This window comes from Bombina bombina, chromosome 4, assembly GCF_027579735.1.
Source record: "Bombina bombina isolate aBomBom1 chromosome 4, aBomBom1.pri, whole genome shotgun sequence".
Taxonomy (NCBI): domain Eukaryota; kingdom Metazoa; phylum Chordata; class Amphibia; order Anura; family Bombinatoridae; genus Bombina; species Bombina bombina.
The window spans coordinates 774,687,519-774,705,685 of record NC_069502.1 but is presented as its reverse complement, the minus strand read 5'-3'; the positions used below and the strand labels follow the sequence as shown (position 1 = coordinate 774,705,685).

At 40.7% G+C, this 18,167-nt stretch overlaps 1 protein-coding gene across 1 annotated transcript in view; it reads left to right on the top strand.

Annotated features, from left to right (window-relative positions):
• LOC128657846 (pecanex-like protein 2) overlaps positions 1-18,167 on the top strand; it is a 629,457-nt gene that overhangs the window by 20,671 nt on the left and 590,619 nt on the right. The window contains 1 exon segment of the mRNA XM_053712268.1: positions 17,760-17,931. Coding sequence (XP_053568243.1) covers positions 17,760-17,931 — 172 coding nt within the window.

Below are 18,167 nucleotides of genomic sequence, written 5' to 3'. Positions count from 1 at the left end.
AACTTTACATTTTCCTGATCTATCATCTTCCTGGAGGTGGAAAGCAATTCCATGCATAAATTCATAGAGCTGGTATCTGCATTAGTTTTAGGACACCACAGGTGGCTTATACTGGGGGATTTCAATGCATGGGTTGATGATAAATCTTCACAATTTGGACAATACATTAACTCAGTATATTTTATGATGCATGTTTTCCACAAGCTGCCCCTTCTACTTACAAGAGTGGTCACACACTAGACCTTGTATTCAACATTGAATTAAAAGTCATGTGGTCTGACCACCACTCTATTAACTTCTCTATAACTAGTCACTCCTACACCCCTGCTGTTGTAGAGATGACTGGTTTTCTATCACTAAAGGGCGCAACCCCTCAGATACTCATGTCTAATCTTTATTTTATCCATATGTTAAACAGCTGTGGCAATGTCAACTCTCTGGTAGAACACTATAATATGAATAATATGAATGTGAAGAATACCCTGGACTCCATTGCCCCAATACACACTCGACCCCTTACCACTCATCATAAGGCTCCATGGTTTGACAGTGCCATCAAAGAGATGAAAAAGAGAAGGGGGGTTCTTGAACAGAGATGGAGAACATTTCAAACAGTGGAAAATAAACTTAAACTGGAAGAACATAGAAAACAATAACACAGAAAATGGCAGATTTCTTTTCTCAAGAAATCAGAAAAGCAAAAATAGACAAGACCAGCTTTATTACACAGTTGCCTCTATAGTTTCAACCTTCAGTCAGTCAAAATGTGAGGAATTTTTTGTCTTTTTTGCCAACAAAGGGTCAGCCATCCATTCTAACATACCTTCATCAAATAAAACTCTCAAGCACTTAGAAGACCCCAAAACAAAACCCCATCAAACTGGACAAGCTTTAATTACATTGATGGAAAAAAAAGCTGCTATCTGGAACATGGACCAAAATGTCTTTTAATAGTATGCATGGACATCATTGCACTGGTCTTCACAAAAATTCTCAGTGCTCTCCAGACAGGGACTCAAGCATTATTATAACAAGCAGTTCTCCGTCCTGTCCTACATATTATAGACCTATCTCAAACTTTCCTTTCCTAGCAAAGGTCATTGTGAAAGTTGTTGTAACCCAACTAGAAGCATTGATATCAACAAACAATATGTATGACTCATTCCAGTCAGGTTTCAGAACAAGGCATAGTACTGAAACTGCGCTGGCACGGGTACTAAATGATCTCCTGATGGCAAAACATAGGGTTGAGTGCTCAATACTAATTTTCCTTGAGCTAAACCGCCTGCTAAGATGGTTCAAATAATTTCTGTCTGACAGAATCCAAAGAGTGTCATCCGGAGTTTGCACCTCTGCACCTGTCCTCTTGGCTCCATATTATCTCCCATGTTATTTGCAGTGTATAGGATTCCAGTGGGAGTTTTCATAAGGCAGCATGGCCTCAGCTACCACTGTTATGCAGATGACACACAAATAAACATCTCTTTCAAGCCCAACCCAAATGTTCCAGTAGAAACAGTGAATACATCTCTTAGAATAGATGAGTGCTAGTTGATTGTAACTAAACCCAGACAAAACAGAAGTACTTGTGATGTGTAGAAACTGCACTGGTATGGGTACTAAATGTGATGGGTAGAGATAGTATGATGATAGCTAAGCTGCTGCTGCTGCACCCCTGCATTCATGGAAATTCCTAAGTGATTTGCAGCCAATTAAAGGTACACAAGTAATTTCCCCCCCCCCCCCTTTGTTTGCATTAAAACAACTTTATTATAAAATTATTTTCTTTTTTTTAATGATTTTCCTGTGTTAATTACAGAACCTGTCAATGTTCACCAATAGAGTTTAGGAATTGAGCAACTTATGTTTGAATAAGATGTGTAAACTGTGTACATTATGTTAGCTTTAATATCAATATACACAGATTTAATTTACTCTATTGTATTCAAATATTTTAAAATATTTAAATACTTTGATGAAACAAGGTATACTTTTTTTGTGACATTTGTCTGTGTGAGCTACATATGCAGGTGCTAAGCATAAGAAAACCTTAGCTTGTATGTGAGACTGAGATAGGGACTAATATTCTTGTGCTGAATAACCCTTTATCTAATTAAGGCCTATGCCGTGACGTATAACATATTTTTAAATTTCTTTTAACTTTATTATCACTATTTGGAAATGTGAAATCACACAACTTAGAGATCTACTTTTAGATTTACATCTGGGCCCTCCTGATGTAGAACTTTAAAGGGACAGTCTACTCCAGAATTTTTATTGTTTTAAAAGATAGATAATCCCTTTATTACCCATTCCCCAGTTTTGCACAACCAACACTTTTATATTAATATACTTTTAACTTCTGTGATTATCTTGTATCTAAGCCTCTGCAAACTGCCCCTTTATTTCAGTTCTTTTGACAGACTTGCAGTTTAGCCAATCAGTGCCTGCTCCCAGATAACTTCATGTGCATGAGCACAGTGTTATCTATATGAAAAACATGAACTAACACCCTCTAGTGGTGAAAAACTGTTAAAATGTATTCTGAAAAGAGGTGGCCTTCAAGGTCTAAGAAATTAGCATATGAACCTCCTAGGTTAAGCTTTCAACTAAGAATACCAAGAGAACAAAGCAAAATTGGTGATAAAAGTAAATTGGAAAATTGTTTAAAATTACATGCCCTATCTGAATCATGAACGTTTATTTTGGACAAGACTGTCCCTTTAAGTTAGGCAACACTTTTAAAACACTCAAACACAGTACACAGACACATAATACACATACACTCTCAAGAGTCTATCGGCTAGATTTAGTGTTTTGACGGTAACGACCCGAAAAGCTAACGCTGGCTTTTTTCTGGCCGCACCATAAAAATAACTCTGGTATTGAGAGTCCACATAAAGGCTACGTTAGGCTCCAAAAAAGGAGCATATTTAACGCAGCTTCAACTCTCGATACCAGAGTTGCTTACGGACACGGCCAGCCTCAAAAACGTGCTCGTGCACGATTCCCCCATAGGAAACAGTGGGGCTGTTTGAGCTGAAAAAAACCTAACACCTGCAAAAAAGCCGCGTTCAGCTCCTAACGCAGCCCCATTGTTTGCTATGCGGAAACACTTCCTACGTCTGCACCTAACACTCTAACATGTACCCTGAGTCTAAACACCCCTAACCTTACACTTATTAACCCCTAATCTGCCGACCCCGCTATCGCTGACCCCTGCATATTATTTCTCCAACATTGGTGTGTCCGGTCCACGGCGTCATCCTTACTTGTGGGATATTCTCTTCCCCAACAGGAAATGGCAAAGAGTCCCAGCAAAGCTGGTCACATGATCCCTCCTAGGCTCCGCCCACCCCAGTCATTCTCTTTGCCGTTGCACAGGCAACATCTCCATGGAGATGGTTAAGAGTTTTTTGGTGTTTAAATGTAGTTTTATTCTTCTATCAAGTGTTTGTTATTTTAAAATAGTGCTGGTATGTACTATTTACTCTGAAACAGAAAAGGATGAAGATTTCTGTTTGTAAGAGGAAGATGATTTTAGCAGACAGTAACTGAAATCGATTGCTGTTTCCACACAGGACTGTTGAGATGAAGTAACTTCAGTTGGGGGAAACAGTTAGCAGTCTTTTCTGCTTAAGGTATGACTAGCCATATTTCTAACAAGACTGTGTAATGCTGGAAGGCTGTCATTTCCCCTCATGGGGACCAGTAAGCCATTTTCTTAGTTAAACATAAAAGAATAAAGGGCTTCAAAAAGGGCTTAAAAACTGGTAGACATTTTTCTGGGCTAAAACAATTGCTTTACTAGGCATATTATGCAGATTCTAACTAATTATTGGTATTATAATCTTGGGGAACGTTTAGAAAAACGGCAGGCACTGTGTTGGACACCTTTTTCTAGTTATAGACAGAGCCTCATTCTGGGACTGTATAGGGGTTAAATGTAAAAACGGCTCCGGTTCCGTTAATTTAAGGGTTAAAGCTCTGAAATTTGGTGTGCAATACTTTTAATGCTTTAAGACACTGTGGTGAAATTTTGGTGAATTTTGAACAATTCCTTCATACTTTTTCACATATTCAGTAATAAAGTGTTTTCAGTTTGAAATTTAAAGTGACAGTAACTGTTTTATTTTAAAACGTTTTTTGTGCTTTGTTGACAAGTTTAAGCCTGTTTAACATGTCTGTACCATCAGATAAGCTATGTTCTATATGTATGAAAGCCAATGTGTCTCCCCATTTAAATTTATGTGATAATTGTGCCATAGTGTCCAAACAAAGTAAGGACAGTATTGCAACAGATAATGATATTGCCCAAGATGATTCCTCAAATGAGGGGAGTAAACATGATACTACATCATCCCCTACTGTGTCTACACCAGTTATGCCCACACAGGAGGCCCCTAGTACATCTAGTGCGCCAATACTTATTACCATGCAACAATTAACGGCTGTAATGGATAACTCCATAGCAAATCTTTTATCCAAAATGCCTACTTATCAGAGAAAGCGCGATTGCTCTGTTTTAAACACTGAAGAGCAAGAGGACGCTGATGATAACTGTTCTGACATACCCTCACACCAATCTCAAGGGGCCATGAGGGAGGTTTTGTCTGATGGAGAAATTTCAGATTCAGGAAAAATTTCTCATCAAGCTGAACCTGATGTTGTGACATTTAAATTTAAATTAGAACATCTCCGCGCACTGCTTAAGGAGGTGTTATCTACTCTGGATGATTGTGACAATTTGGTCATTCCAGAGAAATTATGTAAGATGGACAAGTTCCTAGAGGTTCCGGTGCCCCCCGACGCTTTTCCTATACCCAAGCGGGTGGCGGACATAGTAAATAAAGAGTGGGAAAGGCCCGGCATACCTTTTGTTCCCCCCCCTATATTTAAGAAATTATTTCCTATAGTCGACCCCAGAAAGGACTTATGGCAGACAGTCCCCAAGGTCGAGGGGGCGGTTTCTACTCTAAACAAACGCACTACTATTCCTATCGAAGATAGTTGTGCTTTCAAAGATCCTATGGATAAGAAATTAGAGGGTTTGCTTAAAAAGATTTTTGTACAGCAAGGTTACCTTCTACAACCAATTTCATGCATTGTTCCTGTCACTACGGCAGCGTGTTTCTGGTTCGAGGAACTAGAAAAATCGCTCAGTAAAGAATCTTCGTATGAGGAGGTTATGGACAGAGTTCAAGCACTTAAATTGGCTAACTCTTTTGTTTTAGATGCCGCTTTGCAATTAGCTAGATTAGCGGCGAAAAATTCAGGGTTTGCTGTCGTGGCGCGCAGAGTGCTTTGGCTAAAGTCTTGGTCAGCGGATGTGTCTTCCAAGACAAAATTGCTTAACATTCCTTTCAAAGGTAAAACATTATTTGGACCTGATTTGAAAGAGATTATTTCAGACATCACTGGGGGAAAGGGCCACGCCCTCCCACAGGATAGGTCTTTTAAGGCTAATAATAAGCCTAATTTTCATCCCTTTCGCAGAAACGGACCAGTCTCTAATTCTGTATCCTCTAAGCAAGAGGGTAATACTTCACAACCCAAACCAGCCTGGAAACCAATGCAAGCCTGGAACAAGGGTAAGCAGGCCAAGAAGCCTACCACTGCTACCAAAACAGCATGAAGGGATAGCCCCCGATCCGGGACCGAATCTAGTGGGGGGCAGACTTTCTCTCTTTGCTCAGGCTTGGGCAAGAGATGTTCAGGATCCTTGGGCGCTAGAAATAGTTTCTCAAGGTTATCTCCTGGAATTCAAGGAACTACCCCCAAGGGGAAGGTTCCACAGGTCTCAATTATCTTCAAACCAAATAAAGAGACAGGCATTCTTACATTGTGTAGAAGACCTGTTAAAGATGGGAGTGATACATCCAGTTCCAATAAGAGAACAAGGAATGGGATTTTATTCCAATCTGTTCATAGTTCCCAAAAAAGAGGGAACATTCAGACCAATTTTGGATCTAAAGATCCTAAACAAATTTCTCAGGGTACCATCGTTCAAAATGGAAACTATTCGAACGATCCTACCTACTATCCAGGAAAATCAATTTATGACTACCGTGGATTTAAAGGATGCGTACCTACATATTCCTATCCACAAGGAACATCATCAGTTCCTAAGGTTCGCTTTTCTGGACAAGCATTACCAGTTTGTGGCACTTCCATTTGGATTAGCCACTGCTCCAAGGATTTTCACAAAGGTACTAGGGTCCCTTCTAGCGGTTCTAAGACCAAGGGGCATTGCAGTAGTACCTTACTTGGACGACATCCTGATTCAAGCGTCGTCCCTGTCAAAAGCAAAGGCTCATACGGACATCGTCCTAGCCTTTCTCAGATCTCACGGATGGAAGGTGAACAAAGAAAAAAGTTCTCTGTCCCCGTCAACAAGAGTTCCCTTCTTGGGAACAATAATAGATTCCTTAGAAATGAGGATTTTTCTGACAGAGGTCAGAAAATCAAAACTTCTAAGCTCTTGTCAAGTACTTCATTCTGTTCCTCGTCCTTCCATAGCGCAGTGCATGGAAGTAATAGGATTGATGGTTGCAACAATGGACATAGTTCCTTTTGCACGAATTCATCTAAGACCATTACAACTGTGCATGCTCAGACAGTGGAATGGGGATTATACAGACTTGTCTCCGACGATTCAAGTAGATCAAAAGACCAGAGATTCACTCCGTTGGTGGCTGACCCTGGACAATCTGTCACAGGGAATGAGCTTCCGCAGACCAGAGTGGGTCATTGTCACGACCGACGCCAGCCTAGTGGGCTGGGGCGCGGTCTGGGAATCCCTGAAAGCTCAGGGTCTATGGTCTCGGGAAGAGTCTCTTCTCCCGATAAACATTCTGGAACTGAGAGCGATATTCAATGCTCTCAGAGCTTGGCCTCAACTAGCAAAGGCCAAATTCATAAGGTTTCAGTCAGACAACATGACGACCGTTGCATATATCAATCATCAGGGGGGAACAAGGACTTCCCTGGCGATGAAAGAAGTGACCAAGATAATTCAATGGGCAGAGGATCACTCCTGCCACTTGTCTGCGATCCACATCCCAGGAGTGGAAAATTGGGAAGCGGATTTTCTGAGTCGTCAGACATTCCATCCGGGGGAGTGGGAACTCCATCCGGAAATCTTTGCCCAAATAACTCAATTATGGGGCATTCCAGACATCGATCTGATGGCGTCTCGTCAGAACTTCAAGGTTCCTTGCTACGGGTCCAGATCCAGGGATCCCAAGGCGACCCTAGTAGATGCACTAGTAGCACCTTGGACCTTCAACCTAGCTTATGTATTCCCACCGTTTCCTCTCATCCCCAGGCTGGTAGCCAGGATCAATCAGGAGAGGGCCTCGGTGATCTTGATAGCTCCTGCGTGGCCACGCAGGACTTGGTATGCAGACCTGGTGAATATGTCATCGGCTCCACCATGGAAGCTACCTTTGAGACAGGACCTTCTTGTTCAGGGTCCATTCGAACATCCGAATCTGGTTTCCCTCCAACTGACGGCTTGGAGATTGAACGCTTGATTTTATCAAAGCGTGGGTTTTCAGATTCTGTAATAGATACTCTGATTCAGCCTAGAAAGCCTGTAACTAGAAAAATTTACCATAAAATATGGAAAAAATATATCTGTTGGTGTGAATCTAAAGGATTCCCATGGAACAAGATAAAAATTCCTAAGATTCTATCCTTTCTACAAGAAGGTTTGGAGAAAGGATTATCTGCAAGTTCTCTGAAGGGACAGATCTCTGCTTTATCTGTTTTACTTCACAAAAGACTGGCAGCTGTGCCAGATGTTCAAGCATTTGTTCAGGCTCTGGTTAGGATCAAGCCTGTTTACAGACCTTTGACTCCTCCCTGGAGTCTAAATCTAGTTCTTTCAGTTCTTCAAGGGGTTCCGTTTGAACCCTTACATTCCGTAGATATTAAGTTATTATCTTGGAAAGTTTTGTTTTTGGTTGCAATTTCTTCTGCTAGAAGAGTTTCAGAGTTATCTGCTCTGCAGTGTTCTCCGCCCTATCTGGTGTTCCATGCAGATAAGGTGGTTTTGCGTACTAAGCCTGGTTTTCTTCCAAAAGTTGTTTCCAACAAAAATATTAACCAGGATTTAGTTGTACCTTCTTTGTGTCCGAATCCAGTTTCAAAGAAGGAACGTTTGTTGCACAATTTGGACGTAGTCCGTGCTCTAAAATTCTATTTAGAGGCTACAAAAGATTTCAGACAAACATCTTCCTTGTTTGTTGTTTATTCTGGTAAAAGGAGAGGTCAAAAAGCGACTTCTACCTCTCTTTCCTTTTGGCTTAAAAGCATTATCCGATTGGCTTATGAGACTGCCGGACGGCAGCCTCCTGAAAGAATCACAGCTCACTCCACTATGGCTGTGGCTTCCACATGGGCCTTCAAGAACGAGGCTTCTGTTGACCAGATATGTAAGGCAGCGACTTGGTCTTCACTGCACACTTTTGCCAAATTTTACAAATTTGATACTTTTGCTTCTTCGGAGGCTATTTTTGGGAGAAAGGTTTTGCAAGCCGTGGTGCCTTCCATTTAGGTGACCTGATTTGCTCCCTCCCTTCATCCGTGTCCTAAAGCTTTGGTATTGGTTCCCACAAGTAAGGATGACGCCGTGGACCGGACACACCAATGTTGGAGAAAACAGAATTTATGCTTACCTGATAAATTACTTTCTCCAACGGTGTGTCCGGTCCATGGCCCGCCCTGGTTTTTTAATCAGGTCTGATGAATTATTTTCTCTAACTACAGTCACCACGGTATCATATGGTTTCTCCTATATATATTTCCTCCTGTCCGTCGGTCGAATGACTGGGGTGGGCGGAGCCTAGGAGGGATCATGTGACCAGCTTTGCTGGGACTCTTTGCCATTTCCTGTTGGGGAAGAGAATATCCCACAAGTAAGGATGACGCAGTGGACCGGACACACCGTTGGAGAAAGTAATTTATCAGGTAAGCATAAATTCTGTTTTTTAACCCCTAATCTGCCGCTCCGTAAACCGCCACTACTTACATTATCCCTATGTACCCCTAATCTGCTGCCCTAACATCGCCGACCCCTATATTATATTTATTAACCCCTAATCTGCCCCCCACAATGTTGCCTCCACCTGCCTACACTTATTAACCCCTAATCTGCCGAGCGGACCTGATCGCTACTATAATAAAGTTATTAACCCCTAATCCGCCTCACTAACCCTATAATAAATAGTATTAACCCCTAATCGGCCCTCCCTAACATCGCCAACACCTAACTTCAATTATTAACCCCTAATCTGCCGACTGGAGCTCACCGCTATTCTAATAAATGTATTAACCCCTAAAGCTAAGTCTAACCCTAACACTAACACCCCCCTAAGTTAAATATAATTTACATCTAACGAAATTAATTATCTCTTATTAAATAAATTATTCCTATTTAAAGCTAAATACTTACCTGTAAAATAAATCCTAATATAGCTACACTATAAATTATAATTATATTATAGCTATTTTAGGATTAATATTTATTTTACAGGTAACTTTGTAATTATTTTAACCAGGTACAATAGCTATTAAATAGTTAAGAACTATTTAATAGTTACCTAGTTAAAATAATAACAAAATTACCTGTAAAATAAATCCTAACCTAAGTTACAATTAAACCTAACACTACACTATCATTAAATTAATTAAATAAAATATCTACAATTACCTACAATTAAACCTAACACTACACTATCAATACATTAATTAAATACAATATCTACAAATAACTACAATGAAATAAACTAACTAAAGTACAAAAAATAAAAAAGAACTAAGTTACAAAAAATAAAAAAATATTTACAAACATAAGGAAAATATTACAACAATTTTAAACTAATTACACCTACTCTAAGCCCCCTAATAAAATAACAAAGCCCCCCAAAATAAAAAATGCCCTACCCTATTCTAAATTACTAAAGTTCAAAGCTCTTTTACCTTACCATCCCTGAACAGGGCCCTTTGTGGGGCATGCCCCAAGAAGTTCAGCTCTTTTGCCTGTAAAAAAAAACCATACAATACCCCCCCCCAACATTACAACCCACCACCCACATACCCCTAATCTAACCCAAACCCCCCCCCCCCCCCTTAAATAAACCTAACACTAAGCCCCTGAAGATCATCCTACCTTGTCTTCACCTCACCGGGTATCACACCGATCCGTCCTGGCTCCGATATCCTCATCCAACCCAAGCGGGGGGTAGACATCCACTGAAGAAGTTCAGAAGAGGGTCCAAAGTCTTCATCCTATCCGGGAAGAAGAGTAGATCCGGACCGGCAACCATCATCTTCCAAGCGGCATCTTCTATCTTCATCCGATGAGGACCGGCTCCATCCTGAAGACCTCCACCGCGGACCCATCTTCATCCGGCGACGTCCAACTGAAGAATGACGGTTCCTTTAAGGGACGTCATCCAAGATGGCGTCCCTCGAATTCCGATTGGCTGATAGGATTCTATCAGCCAATCGGAATTAAGGTAGGAATATTCTGATTGGCTGATGGAAATTCATTTTTTTATATAAACCCACTCTCAGTGTTATATATGGTACTGTCTTGCTATGCTACTTTAGAGTATCTGCACTCTAACACCCACGAACCAGCCAGCTCACCCTGGATCAGCCAGCTGGATTGCTGCTAAAATCCAGCCCGTCTCTATAGGTACAAGTGAGTGCCTTCAATAAATGTGAGTACCCTGTGTATACTGGGCTATTACTGCTATCTGTACCACCATTTACCTGCACCATTGGCGCCTCTATCCCTGCTTACACTTTTTAGTCTTCAGGATGGAGCCGGTCCTCATCGGATGAAGATAGAAGATGCCGCTTGGAAGATGATGGTTGCCGGTCCGGATCTACTCTTCTTCCCGGATAGGATGAAGACTTTGGAGCCTCTTCTGGACCTCTTCAGCCGCCGGAAGATGGATCGCCAGCCCCCGCTTGGGTTGGATGAAGATTTTGGAGCCAGGACGGATCGGTGAACCTGGTATGGTGAAGACAAGGTAGGATGATCTTCAGGGGCTTAGTGTTAGGTTTATTTAAGGGGGGTTTGGGTTAAATTAGGGGTATGTGGGTGGTGGGTTGTAATGTTGGGGGGGGGTATTGTATGGTTTTTTTTACAGGCAAAAGAGCTGAACTTCTTGGGGCATGCCCCGCAAAGGGCCCTGTTCAGGGCTGGTAAGGTTAAAGAGCTTTGAACTTTAGTAATTTAGAATAGGGTAGGGCATTTTTTTATTTTGGGGGCTTTGTTATTTTATTAGGGGGCTTAGAGTAGGTGTAATTAGTTTAAAATTGTTGTAATATTTTTCTTATGTTTGTAAATATTTTTTTATTTTTTGTAACTTAGTTCTTTTTTATTTTTTGTACTTTAGTTAGTTTATTTGATTGTAGTTATTTGTAGGTATTGTATTTAATTTATTTATTGATAGTGTAGTGTTAGGTTTAATTGTAGGTAATTGTAGGTATTTTATTTAATTAATTTATTGATAGTGTAGTGTTAGGTTTAATTGTAACCTAGGTTAGGATTTATTTTACAGGTAAATTTGTAATTATTTTAACTATTTTAGCTATTAAATAGTTCTTAACTATTTAATAGCTATTGTACCTGGTTAAAATAAATACAAAGTTACCTGTAAAATAAATATTAATCCTAAAATAGCTATAATATAATTATAATTTATGTTGTAGCTATATTAGGATTTATTTTACAGGTAAGTATTTAGCTTTAAATAGGAATCATTTATTTAATAAGAGTGAATTAATTTCGTCAGATTAAAATTATATTTAATTTAGGGGGGTGTTAGTGTTAGGGTTAGACTTAGCTTTAGGGGTTAATACATTTATTAGAATAGCGGCGAGATTCGGTCGGCAGATTAGGGGTTAATAATTGAAGTTAGGTGTCGGCGATGTTAGGGAGGGCAGGTTAGGGGTTAATAAATATAATATAGGGGTCGGCGGTGTTAGGGGCAGCAGATTAGGGGTACATAGCTATAATGTAGCTGGCGGCTCTTTGCGGTCGGCAGATTAGGGGTTAATTATTGTAGGTAGGTGGCGGCGACGTTGTGGGGGCAGGTTAGGGGTTAATAAATATAATATAAGGGTCGGCGATGTTAGGGCAGCAGATTAGGGGTACATAGGGATAATGTAGCTGGCGGCGGCGTGCGGACGGCAGATTAGGGGTTAATAAGTGTAGGTAGCTGGCGGCGACGTTGTGGGGGGCAGATTAGGGGTTAATAAATATAATATAGGGGTCGGCGGTGTTAGGGGCAGCAGATTAGGGGTACATAAGGATAACGTAGTTGGCGGTCGGCAGATTAGGGGTTAAAAAAATTTAATCGAGTTGCGGCGATGTGGGGGGACCTCGGTTTAGGGGTACATAGGTAGTTTATGGGTGTTAGTGTACTTTAGAGTACAGTAGTTAAGAGCTTTATGAACCGGCGTTAGCCCAGAAAGCTCTTAACTACTGACTTTTTTCTGCGGCTGGAGTTTTGTCGTTAGATTTCTAACGCTCACTTCAGACACGACTCTAAATACCGGAGTTAGAAAAATCCCATTGAAAAGATAGGATACACAATTTACGTAAGGGGATCTGCGGTATGGAAAAGTCGCGGCTGAAAAGTGAGCGTTAGACCCTTTTTTGAGTGACTCCAAATACCGGAGGTAGCCTAAAACCAGCGTTAGGAGCCTCTAACGCTGGTTTTCACGGCTACCGCCAAACTCTAAATCTAGGCCTATGTTTATTACAATTTGACTAAATTAAAGGGAAAGAAATGCCAAAATTGAAACATGCATGAGTGCATTTCAATTTGAAATAGAATAATTTATACAATATACATTCATTATAAAAAGTTATGTTACTGTTTCAGCTGCATTATCTGCAAATTTGCACATATTCATATTCTGTGACTTCACAGTTACCAGCATTCAAGCACCACACCTTAACAGAGAGGAAGCAGTGGCTTGTATGACACAAATTATGTCTTCACTGATGCGACACATATTACTGCCAGCTCTCTGAGGAATGATGTTTAACTCCTGATTCTCTAGTCACACTAAGCATGCAGCTGAAACAGTAATACCTTCTACTAGCAGGGATAGGCACAGACAAAGGCTGCGGCGGACATTTTCCAAAGTACAGACCTTAGTGAAGGACACCAAGGTACATTTGAAATTTAAAACATTATTTTATAGTGCTTGGTATTATTGTACTGATGCAGATACCACTGATCCTATAACCAGCCCTCCTCTGGCTATACCCATGTGCCAGTGTTACTACTGTGTCATTATATAGTGCTGGGTGTTATTATACTGATACAGATACCACTGATCCTATAACCAGCCCTCCTCTGGCTATATCCATGAGCCAGTGTCACTACTGTGTCTTTGTATAGTGCTGGGTGTTATTATACTGATGCAGATACCACTGATCCTATAATGAGTCCTCCTCTGGCTATACCCATGAGCCAGTGCCACTACCGTGTCATTATATAGTGCTGGGTGTTATTATACTGATGCAGATACTACTGATCCTATAACCAGCCCTTATCTGGCTATACCCATGAGCCAGTGTCACTACTGTGTCATTATATAGCGCTGGGTGTTATTATACTGATGCAGATACCACTGGTTCTATAACCATCCCTTGTCTGGCTATACCCATGAGCCAGTGTCACTACTGTGTCATTATATAGTGCTGGGTGTTATTATACTGATGCAGATACCACTGATTCTATAACCAGCCCTCCTCTGTCTATACCCATGTGCCAGTGTCACTACTGTGTCATTATATAGTGCTGGGTGTTATTATACTGATGCAGATACCACTGATCCTATAACAAGCTCTCCTCTGACTATACCCATGTGCCAGTGTCACTACTGTGTCATTATATAGCGCTGGGTGTTATTATACTGATGCAGATACTACTGATCCTATAACCAGCGCTCCTCTGGCTATACCCATGTGCCAGTGTCACTACTGTGTCATTATATAGTGCTGGGTGTTATTATACTGATGCAGATACCACTGATTCTATAACCAGCCTTCCTCTGGCTATACCCATGTGCCAGTGTCACTACTGTGTCATTATATAGCGCTGGGTGTTATTATACTGATGCAGATACCACTGATCCTATAACCAGCCCTCCTCTGGCTATACCCATGTGCCAGTGTCACTACTGTGTCATTATATAGCGCTGGGTGTTATTATACTGATACAGATACCACTAATCTTATAACCAGCCCTCCTCTGGCTATACCCATGTGCCAGTGTCACTACTGTCTCATTATATAGTGCTGGGTGTTATTATACTGATACAGATACCACTGATCCTATAACCAGCCCTCCTCTGGCTATATCCATGAGCCAGTGTCACTACTGTGTCTTTGTATAGTGCTGGGTGTTATTATACTGATGCAGATACCACTAATCTTATAACCAGCCCTCCTCTGGCTATACCCATGTGCCAGTGTCACTACTGTGTCATTATATAGCGCTGGGTGTTATTATACTGATGCAGATACTACTCATCCTATAACCAGCGCTCCTCTGGCTATACCCATGTGCCAGTGTCACTACTGTGTCATATAGTGCTGGGTGTTATTATACTGATGCAGATACCACTGATTCTATAACCAGCCTTCCTCTGGCTATACCCATGTGCCAGTGTCACTACTGTGTCATTATATAGCGCTGGGTGTTATTATACTGATGCAGATACCACAGATCCTATAACCAGCCCTCCTCTGGCTATATCCATGAGCCAGTGTCACTACTGTGTCTTTGTATAGTGCTGGGTGTTATTATACTGATGCAGATACCACTAATCTTATAACCAGCCCTCCTCTGGCTATACCCATGTTCCAGTGTCACTACTGTCTCATTATATAGTGCTGGGTGTTATTATACTGATACAGATACCACTGATCCTATAACCAGCCCTCCTCTGGCTATATCCATGAGCCAGTGTCACTACTGTGTCTTTGTATAGTGCTGGGTGTTATTATACTGATGCAGATACCACTAATCTTATAACCAGCCCTCCTCTGGCTATACCCATGTGCCAGTGTCACTACTGTGTCATTATATAGCGCTGGGTGTTATTATACTGATGCAGATACCACTGATCCTATAATGAGTCTTCCTCTGGCTATACCCATGAGCCAGTGCCACTACCGTGTCATTATATAGTGCTGGGTGTTATTATACTGATGCAGATACTACTGATCCTATAACCAGCCCTTCTCTGGCTATACCCATGAGCCAGTGTCACTACTGTGTCATTATATAGCGCTGGGTGTTATTATACTGATGCAGATACCACTGGTTCTATAACCAGCCCTTGTCTGGCTATACCCATGAGCCAGTGTCACTACTGTGTCATTATATAGTGCTGGGTGTTATTATACTGATGCAGATACCACTGATTCTATAACCAGCCCTCCTCTGTCTATACCCATGTGCCAGTGCCACTACTGTGTCATTATATAGTGCTGGGTGTTATTATACTGATGCAGATACCACTGATCCTATAACCAGCCCTCCTCTGGCTATACCCATGTGCCAGTGCCACTACTGTGTCATTATATAGTGCTAGGTGTTATTATACTGATGCAGATACCACTGATTCTATAACCAGCCCTCCTCTGGCTATACCCTTGTGCCAGTGTCACTACTGTGTCATTATATAGTGCTAGGTGTTATTATACTGATGCAGATACCACTGGTCCTATAACCAGCCCTCCTCTGGCTATACCCATGAGCCATTGTCACTACTGTGTCATTATATAGTGCTTGCTGTTATTATACTGATGCAGATACCACTGATCCTATAACCAGCCTTCCTCTGGCTATACCCATGAGCCAGTGTTACTACTGTGTCATTATATAGCGCTGGGTGTTATTATACTGATGCAGATACCACTGATCCTATAACAAGCTCTCCTCTGACTATACCCATGTGCCAGTGTCACTACTGTGTCATTATATAGCGCTGGGTGTTATTATACTGATGCAGATACTACTGATCCTAAAACCAGCGCTCCTCTGGCTATACCCATGTGCCAGTGTCACTACTGTGTCATTATATAGTGCTGGGTGTTATTATACTGATGCAGATACCACTGATTCTATAACCAGCCTTCCTCTGGCTATACCCATGTGCCAGTGTCACTACTGTGTCATTATATAGCGCTGGGTGTTATTATACTGATGCAGATACCACTGATCCTATAACCAGCCCTCCTCTGGCTATACCCATGTGCCAGTGTCACTACTGTGTCATTATATAGCGCTGGGTGTTATTATACTGATGTAGATACACATCCAGTATTTCACTCAGGCTTTATTTATTCCATACGTTATCACCCAATATCGTTAGCAGTCTCTTGACAAGCCACTAACTTTATTCACACTACGTTTTTTTTTTTTTATTCCTATTATTTAATCAGAAAGAAAAGAGATACTAAGGTTGTGGCGGACACTGCAAGGGCGTGTCACAGACACCAGTGTCTGTGTACGGACACCTTGCCTATCCCTGTCTACTAGAAGCATTTTTGCTAATTGACATATATTACAAAAATACTTGTATTTGAAGCTTAAATGCATCCTTGCATGTTTCAATTTTGACCTTTTGACCCCTTTTACATCATTTTTATGTATATTATTGAGCAGACAATGTTTAACATAATGCAATCATGGATTACAGGGACAGTCAACTCCAGAATTGTATTGTTTAAAACAATAGGTAATCCCTTTATTACCCATTCCCCAGTTTGCTTAGCCAACACAGTTATATTAATATATTTTTTACATCTGTGATTACCTTGTATCTCAGCTTCTGCAGACTGACCCCTTATTTCAGTTCTTTTGACAGACTTACATTTTAGCCAGTTAGTGCTAACTCCTAGGTATCTCCATGGGAGTGAGTACAATACTATCTATCGGACACACAGGAACCAGTGCTCTCTAGCTGTGAAAAACTATAAAAATGCACTAAGAGGTGCCGTTCACGTGCTTAGAAATTAACATTTCAGAGAAAGCTAATTTGATGATAAAAGTAAATTGGAAAGTTGTTTAAAATGGCATGTCCTATCTGAATCATGAAAGCTTAATTTTGACTAGACTGTCTCTTTAAAGAGAAAAAAAGAAAAGAAAATGCAGGTATTTGAGTAAAAAAGAAGTAGGATTGTAAAGTTAGGAAATCGAACATGAACAGAGGTTAAAAAATGCAAAGGTGCTGTTGCAATTAAGTCCAAACAAGGAAGATATTTTACCATAATATTTCTTCAGCTGACCTGAGTAAGTGCTCTTGCGATCAGCAAGGTAAAAAAACAACAGCCAATCAGCATCATCAGTGGTGCTTTCACATTTTGCTTTACTGTGATCTTGTAGTATTTCACCATAACAAGATTTCATAGTAAATTTCCTTATACTGAAGAGGGAACATGATTGTGCCTGCATATGCCAGATGCATTGTCCCTTAGAAGTCCCAGGACTAGCATACTGAATTGATTTTCAAAGTGCTTTTACAATAGGATGTGACATCTGAGGAAATTTTGAGGTAAAATATACATTCAGTGTTTTACAGATAACACAGCATCACTTTCAAGTAATTCATCATTTGGGTATCATGTCCCTTTAAATATGTGACAATCTCATAAATCATATGTTATTATTTGTACTGTTTTAAAACAATAATACATGCATTCATTTTTGCAGGGATACAATCAAATTATTACATACAGCCGACCAATATACTTTTGTTTGTTGTGTGGTCTAATTTTGTTATTGGAAGCTGGTTCAAAAAGTACAAGTTTACCAATGACTACTTTTTATGGAATACATTTGTTTACTCCAGAATCTTTCCAAACAGCCCGAAATCAAGTTATTGGTAAGTTGATATTTATTTCCTAAATAAAAATGTTTGCCCTGTATTAAAAAGAATTACAGTGTGTCATTTTAGCAATACCTACCCTTCAAGTCTATGGGGTCGATTTAACAAGGGCCGAATGGCCCCTGTTCCCCTTGTTTCCGCGCAAGCCTTCAGGCTTACCGGAAACAGCAGTTAAGCGGTCTTAAGACTGTTGCTCCTTAACTGGTCCGCCGCATGTGAGCGGCGGACAGCAA